Source organism: Muscardinus avellanarius, assembly GCF_963383645.1.
Source record: "Muscardinus avellanarius genome assembly, chromosome: 3".
Taxonomy (NCBI): Eukaryota; Metazoa; Chordata; class Mammalia; order Rodentia; family Gliridae; genus Muscardinus; species Muscardinus avellanarius.
The window spans coordinates 26,180,310-26,187,522 of NC_137788.1; the positions used below are offsets into that span (position 1 = coordinate 26,180,310).

Here is a 7,213-nt window from a genome sequence, read left to right on the forward strand (position 1 = left end):
TTTCAGTTATTATTTACAGCCATGGAATTTCTACGTATGAATGAAGGGAGTGCTCATAATGAGTACTGCTCAAAGTATCCTAAGCCAAGGGCTCAAGATCCTTCCCTCCTAGTGACAGAGGCCAACGTAGACAGTGGAGAATGGTATTAAAACATTAAAGTCCACGCCAAGCACGGTGGTGCATGCCTGTAATTCCAGTATTTGGGAGGCAGGTTCAAGGCCAGCCTCAGCAAGTTAAGAGGGGCCCTGTTTCAAAATAAAATAGGCTGGGAGTATAACTCAGGGTAGAATGCCCATGGGTTCAGTCCCCAACATCAGAAAAAGATTTAAAATCCCATAGGCGGCTGTGCGTGTTGGCGCATGCTTGTAATCCCAGCATCCAGGAGGCTGAGACAGGAAGATGATCACAGTTCGAGGACAGCCTCAGCTACTTAGGCCCTTTGCAACTCAGTGAGACCCTGTTTCTTTTTTTCTTGTTCTTTTTTTGGTGGTGGTACTGGGGTTCCTGGAAACCCTTCTGCTACACTCCCAGACCTATTTTTTATATTTTTGGAAACAGGGTCTCTTAAGCCAGCAAGGCTGGCTTCAAACCTGCGCGATCCTCCTGTCTCTGCCTCCCTAGCTTGGGGGTTATAAGCGTGAGCCACCATGCCCAGCAAGACCCTATTTCAAAATAAAGGATAAAAAAGTAGGGCTGTAAGCCAGGCCTGGTGGCACACATTTATAATCCCAGCATTTGGGAGGCTGAGACAGAAGCATCACGGTTCACAGCCAGCTTCAGCTACTTAGACTTTCTGCAAATCAGTGAGACCCTGTTTTCAAATTAAAGAATAAAAAATAGGGCTGGGGATGCAGCTCTGAGGTAGACCGACCCTGGGTTTTATCCCCAGTACTGCAAAAAAAAAAAAAAATTTTTTTTTTTAAAAAATAAATAATAGGGCTGTGGGTGTAGCTCTGAGGTAGAATGCTCCTGGGTTCCATGTCCAGTACCACAAAAAAAAAAAAAAAAAAAAAAAAAATCCCATAGGTTTCCAAGGCACATCCCATCTGGGAGGCAGTCTGTCTTTCATAGATGGGTAAACAGACCCAGAAAAACCTACAGATGCTTTTCTCAGGGTCCCACAGTTGCTAGGTTTCTGACTCTTCTCTCCTGCCCCAGAGCTTCCATACAATGACTACTTCGAGTACTTTGGGCCAGATTTCAAGCTTCACATCAGCCCTTCCAATATGACGAACCAGAACACGAATGAGTACCTGGAGAAGATCAAGTGAGTGCGCCTGGCTGCCCCATTGAGCCTCGCAGCTCTGGTTTGTCCCTGTCCAGTGCCCAGCCACCCTTTCTCTTTGGCCAGACAGCGGCTCTTTGAGAACCTGAGAATGCTGCCCCATGCCCCCGGGGTCCAGATGCAAGCGATTCCTGAGGATGCCATCCCAGAGGAGAGTGGCGATGAGGACGAGGAAGACCCCGACAAGCGCATTTCAAGTAAGGCCCGGGCCCAGGGCCTGCACCACTCAGCGGGCCACTCTGGCTTCCCTCCACTCTTCCCGGCTCCTTTCCCCCAGGCTTCCCACCTGTGGAGAGATCCAGTGTCAAGTTCAGTGCCTGTAGTAACAGGTTATGGAGCCCCAGTCCTCCCTTTTCCTTCTCTTGATCCCTTGCCTTGGCTTCTCTTGGAGGGGACACAGGAGCACTGGGTATGGATCCTGAGGTAAACAGCCCTCTGCCCTTTCACCCACGCTTTTTATCCATCACCTCCCAGTCTGTTCCTCTGACAAACGAATCGCCTGTGAGGAAGAGTTCTCCGACTCAGATGAGGAGGGAGAGGGTGGCCGCAAGAATTCTTCCAACTTCAAAAAAGCCAAGAGAGTCAAAACAGAGGATGAAAAAGAAAAAGATCCAGAAGAGAAGAAAGGTGGGTTTGTGCTGGGCCAAGACTTGGCTCTTGGGCCCTAGAAAAGGCTCAGCTACATAGGGCACCAAGAGGGACTGGCTCCGCCAGTTCCTGTGGGGCACAAGCTCAGCTCCTTGGGCCTTGCAATGGCTTCAGAAGTGGCAGGGCCCATGAGAAACCACGGAACACTTTGCAGTATCTCCTGGCTGTCCGAGCCTGGTGCTCACATACCACCCAAGCCCTTCTCCTAGCACTTCACCCCGGTTTCCCAGGGGGCTGTCCCCACCCACTGTGTTCTGGCTCTAACAGGCTGGGAAACCTGTCCAACCTGTTTGTTTTCCAAGGGCTCACTGGGAACCTGGGATGGGCTTTTCTCTCTTTTCTATGTCCAGTGAGCTGTAGTGTTGAGAGAAGGGGTTTCAGAGTAAGGGAAGACCCCAGAGTCTTTCCAGAGAGGCTGCCCTTGGCCATCCCTGTGTTCTTATGTTCTAGAAGTCACGGAAGAGGAGAAAACCAAGGAGGAGAAGCCAGAAGCCAAAGGGTGAGGAAGAAGCTGTCAGCCATCTCCCTGGCATTGGAGCATCAGCCCCTTTGTCCCACCACTCTGAGAGGGAAGGCACAGGGACAGCTGGTCCAGCTTACAAAGGCCTCTTTCAGGGACCAGTCTGTCTGTCTCTGCAGTCCTAGGCAGAGCTAGGAAGCCCCAGCCCCCAGCAGTCACCTGGGCAGCTGGGTCCTGTGGAAGCCATTGTATCCACACGTCTCCAGGCCTCCTGGGTGGGCTGTCTCATGCCAGTCTCTGCTTTCTCCACAGGGTCAAAGAGGAGGTCACGATGGCCTGAGCAGACCTCTCCATCTCTGGCTTCTTGCCAGGTTCTCCACTTTGCTCCTCCAGTCCCTCAGATTTTTATATTTTCTATTTCTCTCTGTATTTATATAAAAATATATTAAATATAAATGTCCCCAGGGAATAGCTAGGAACCAGGGCCCTGAGCCCAGGGCAGCTGGCTGGGGGCTCTCCCAGCAGATGCCCTGCCTCCCTGCTTCCTCCCCAGGTTTGGAACTATAAAGGGTGCAGCTCTAGGTGGAAGGGATTCAGCTCTAAGACAAAATCCTGAAGTGCCAAGGGCTTGTTTAGTAGCCTTGGAAAGGCACCCTTACTAAGTATTGTAGAAGGGGTGGCTGGATCTTCAAGAACCCCATTTTCTTCAGTCTCCTAAGGTAACATCAGCCATTTTTAGATTGGCTCTGTTCTCATACCTTCCCACTGGCCTCAAGGAGCCAAGAAACTCACACTGCGCTGTCTTCCCCCAGTTCTGCAGGTGGAGGTTGGTAGTTAGCTTCCTTTCTGAGATACTATTTCCATTTTTGTGAGCCTCTTTGTAATAAAATGGTACATTTCTATACCTTCTTGAGCTTGTTTCCTAGCAGTTTCCCTCAGTTGGTTTCAACTCTACTTCTCTGCCTTTCGGTGCTTTCTGGGTAACTCCTCCACACACAAAAAAAACCCCACAAACTTACCTGTCTCACACTCTCCCGTGTGGGTTCCAGCAGTCTCCTCACCTTACCCCAGAAGACCACTCATTAAAGCACCACTAAAGGGATGACATTTATTCCTTTTCCAAATGTTACAGTAAAACCAGGTGGAAGAGAATGGTTTTAGCAATTAGAAAAAAAAAGTACAAATCTGGGGTTTGGCCATTAAAAGTTATTTACAACAACGGGAGAAAAAAAGACAACAAGAAGTTGTTTCACATTACAGACCTCCCTCCCACCCCAAAGCCTAATACTTGCTTACCAAGTCAAAAAAGAGACACAGGTGATTCACAAGCTGGAGGTTGGAACTTGAGTAAGACATATATAAAAACCTAGACAGGGGTAGTGTCCTCCCCAGCCCAGGTGCCACTAGGCACAGCACAAGAGACTAAAACTCAACAGGGGGAGGCTGGACACTCAGGGTTTTGGGAGTATGAGCACCCCACTTCTGGCTCAGGGATTTGGGGGGCAGGATGAACAAAACCTACTTGGAAAAGAATTGGAGAAAACCAGCAATTGCCTTCTGCAAGGGTGGGGACAGGGAGGTAGGGCCAGGGACAGGAGCATTTCACATCACTAACCTAACTTGGGAAAATGTAAGGAATCATCTTCAACTGGCCTTAGGAGGAGGACCAGATGGCTGATGGGAGAATCCACAGGAGGGAGAGGAGAGGGAACGTGGCTGGGAGGGGGCAGCAAGCCCCTTCCTTTCTGGGCACAGGAAGGCAGCCAGGGCACCAAATCCAGGCAGTGACCTCACAAGGACAGCACAGTTTTTGCAGCTTAGAGATCACCACCTGTCCCCACCCAGCTACTCATTCTGCTCAACGCCGGCAGAGGCAGGGCCGCTCTCTGGCCCCGAGGGAGTGGACGGCTCTGCAGCCTGGGGCCCTGCCTCCTCTTCTGTGTCTCCTCCCTTGGAGGCAGCACTAGCCTCTGCCCGCTTGGCCTGGGGCTCCTGGCTCTCCGGGGTGGCAGCGGCCTTCCCTTCCTGGGCAGTGCCCTCCTCGCTGCAGGCACCCATCTCCCCCTGCTCCTGCTCTTCCTCCGTGGGTGAGGAGGCAGAAGAGTCGCCCCCGCCCTCCTTCCGATTTCTCTTGAAGGACAGGCCGCTCAATTTGAAAGGCTTCTTGAAAGAGAATTTCTTCTTCTTCTTGGGGGTCTCCTTGGGGGCGGCTTCCCCCTTAGCCTCTGCTCCCTGGCTAGCGGGCGCGGGCTCGATGGCATCACCAGTGGCCCCAGCTGCCTCATCTGTTCCGTTCACAGGGGGCGACTCCCCTTCACCCTTGGGGGATAAGTCTCCATTGCTTTTCACGTGGCCATTCTCCTGCAGGGCAGAGGAGACAGCGGTGAGGGCGGGGGCTTTCTTCCCCTCCCCCAGCCCGACCGCCCCCACTCGGGGCCACTGCGGCCCCAAAGCCTGGCTCCGGCCTCACCCCGCGCCCGGGCTCCCGTCAAGCGTCGCCCTCGCGCCTCGCGGGCGGCCGGGGCGCAGCGGAGGCCGCGGCCGGCAGGAGGCGCTGGGGCCCGGGACCCCCACCCCCTCCCCGGGGCGCGCTCTCCTCCGGCCGCGGGGCCACCCCGGGCGGGAAGCGCCGGGCGCCGCCGCCCCACCTGGACGGCCTACTGCTCGGCCTCGGGCTTTGTGTGAACGGCCCCCACCCAGCCCAGGTCCTCCCACACTTCGGCCGCCCCCTCCCCGCCGGCCCGGGCGCCCCCTCGCGCGGCCCGGCAGCGCCTTTGTTCCCCGCGCGGCCCTCGGGGCGGCCGGGGCAGCGCCGGGCCGGGGCCGGGCCGCGAACAAAGGCGGCGGCGGGCCGGCGGCGCCCCTCCCGCCCCTCCCCTCGCTCCGCCGGCGGGGGCTGCGGCGCCGAGAACAAAGGGACCGGGCGGGGGAGGGGGCGCCGCGTGTCCCGGGCCGGACAAAGCGCGCGCCGGCCGGCGGGGGCGAGGGCGGAGGCCGGCGGCCGCCCCGAGCACCCACCTGTCCGTTGGCCTTCGCGGGGGACGCGCCCGCCGCCTCCTCGGCCGTCACGTCGCCCCGGGGAGCCTTGGAGCTCTGGCTGCCCATGGTGGGGGTCTGCTGGGGCGCCCGGAGCCGCCCCGGGCTCGCGCCGCAGGGGATCGTTCGGCGGGGTCGGCCCGGCGGGCGGAGGGGTGGGGCTGGCGCCCGAGGGGGAGGGGTGTCGGGGGGAACCGAGCTGCACCCCCGCTCCGCGGCCGACCCGCTAGCTGCGCCGCCGCCGCCGCGCTCCGCGCCAGAATGCCGCCCGCCGCCCGCCGAGCCGCCTATATATGCGCCCAGGGCTGGGGGCGGGGCCGGGCATTTAAATGAGCACCCAATCGAGGGGCGGAGGCGGGGTCGGGTCGCGGGCCCCACTGGAGCAGTGGGCGATGCTGGCGGTCTGAGCCCCCCATCCGTCTTGACTGCCGGGAGCAGGTAGGGACCAACGTGGGAAGAAGAGGCAGCGGTGTCCTCTGCGAGCTGGACAGGGAGGGGAGTCTCCAAAAATAGGGAGCCGGCAATCATTACCTTCTCTCACCGCCTTGCCCTCAGGGTGGGCACCCGCACCGTGAAGGACCCCATCGTCCTGGCCTGCACTGGCAGTACCCCCATCAGTACCCCCTTGAACTCTTCTAAGGGCTCACATGCCCAGACTCGTTAGACGGCTGGTTCTGAGTTATGCTCCAGAAAATGTAGTCACCGCAGCCGCAGGGCCCCACTCTGGGTTCTGCGCCCCCTCAGGCCTGGAGATGGCCAGAGGTCCCACTCAGTTTCTTGCCGGCGGCGGCCAGCACTGGGGAGGGGGCGCTGGCCTAAGCTGGGCCAGTCGTCAGACTGGTGAGGGCTGTCCATCATCCCTCCGCTGGGACCGAGGCATTGGCCTGTGGCATGTCCTGCCGGCAGCCTGTACCCATGACATAGTCCATCTGCGGGCTTCTGTGACCTTGACATCTCCATCCTCCTTTTGAAAGTTGAGGAGCCTGAGGCTCAGAGACAGGGAGATAAACTGTCTGACTTGAGTTTGGCATCCTCTTTCCCCAATTTGCTCCCCTTTAAACACTCCAGTTTCTGAAGGGGAGGGATGAGATGCCTCAAGCTCCCTCCATGCCTGAGAGCAGGGAGCCTGGAGGCAGGGGTAGGGTGGGGTGACCTCATTCTCCTTCCCCTGGCTTGGCTAGGCCAGCGGGAACTCCAGAGTCCTGGACGCCCAGGACGTGTGTTTCTGTGTGCGCCTGGCTGCCTGCCCTCAGCACCCTGGAGGAAAGGGATGGGGGCCAGAGGAAGCTGTGTTGCAAAATCGAGGCTGTGTCCTGAGCAGCTCACAGTCCCTCCTTCCTTCTTATGGGCAAAACTCCGGGGAAGCTGGAAGCTGTGAGGTGTGGGGGACACCCCAAGCCCTGAGAAATTGGGAACTCCCCAAGACCTAACCACAGAGGGGTGGAGAGGACGCAGGTGGCTTCCACATTCTGCATTTACTCCTATCTCCTTCATCCCCACACAGTCCAGAGACTGTAAGATACTCTCGGCTCCATTAGCCTAGCCCACCTCCCCTCACATTACAGGCAACAACACTGAGGTTAGAATTGGAAAGTAACATGCTCAAGAGTACACAGTAGCTACCAGTAGCTAGGGGTAAGAGGTTTGGAGAGCTCTGGACTGGAGGCTAAACACCCCTGGAAGAATTTCCTATTGAGATCCGGGCTGCCTGGGAACAGGAGGCAAGAAGAGCTAGTTTGGGGTCAGGACGGGCACCGTGTCTCTACTGCAGCTCACCGGCTGC

General features: G+C 57.2%; 2 protein-coding genes across 2 annotated transcripts in view; one reads left to right on the forward strand and one right to left on the reverse strand.

Moving 5' to 3' along the window:
- HDAC1 (histone deacetylase 1) overlaps window positions 1-2,437 on the forward strand; it is a gene marked incomplete at both ends in the record, with an annotated part of 41,469 nt that extends 39,032 nt beyond the window's left edge. The window contains 4 exons of the mRNA XM_080692062.1: window positions 1,160-1,268; window positions 1,353-1,483; window positions 1,761-1,913; window positions 2,385-2,437. Of these exons, the coding sequence (XP_080548188.1) occupies window positions 1,160-1,268; window positions 1,353-1,483; window positions 1,761-1,913; window positions 2,385-2,437 (446 nt within the window). The remainder of the gene's footprint in view (window positions 1-1,159; window positions 1,269-1,352; window positions 1,484-1,760; window positions 1,914-2,384) is intronic.
- Window positions 2,438-4,239: 1,802 nt separating this feature from the next.
- MARCKSL1 (MARCKS like 1) lies at window positions 4,240-5,499 on the reverse strand (the record flags this gene model as incomplete). The annotated part of the gene is made up of 2 exons (XM_080692376.1): window positions 4,240-4,755; window positions 5,413-5,499. The coding sequence occupies 2 exons, from the start codon at window positions 5,497-5,499 to the stop codon at window positions 4,240-4,242; spliced, it is 603 nt and encodes a 200-aa protein (XP_080548502.1).
- Window positions 5,500-7,213: the final 1,714 nt, after the last annotated feature.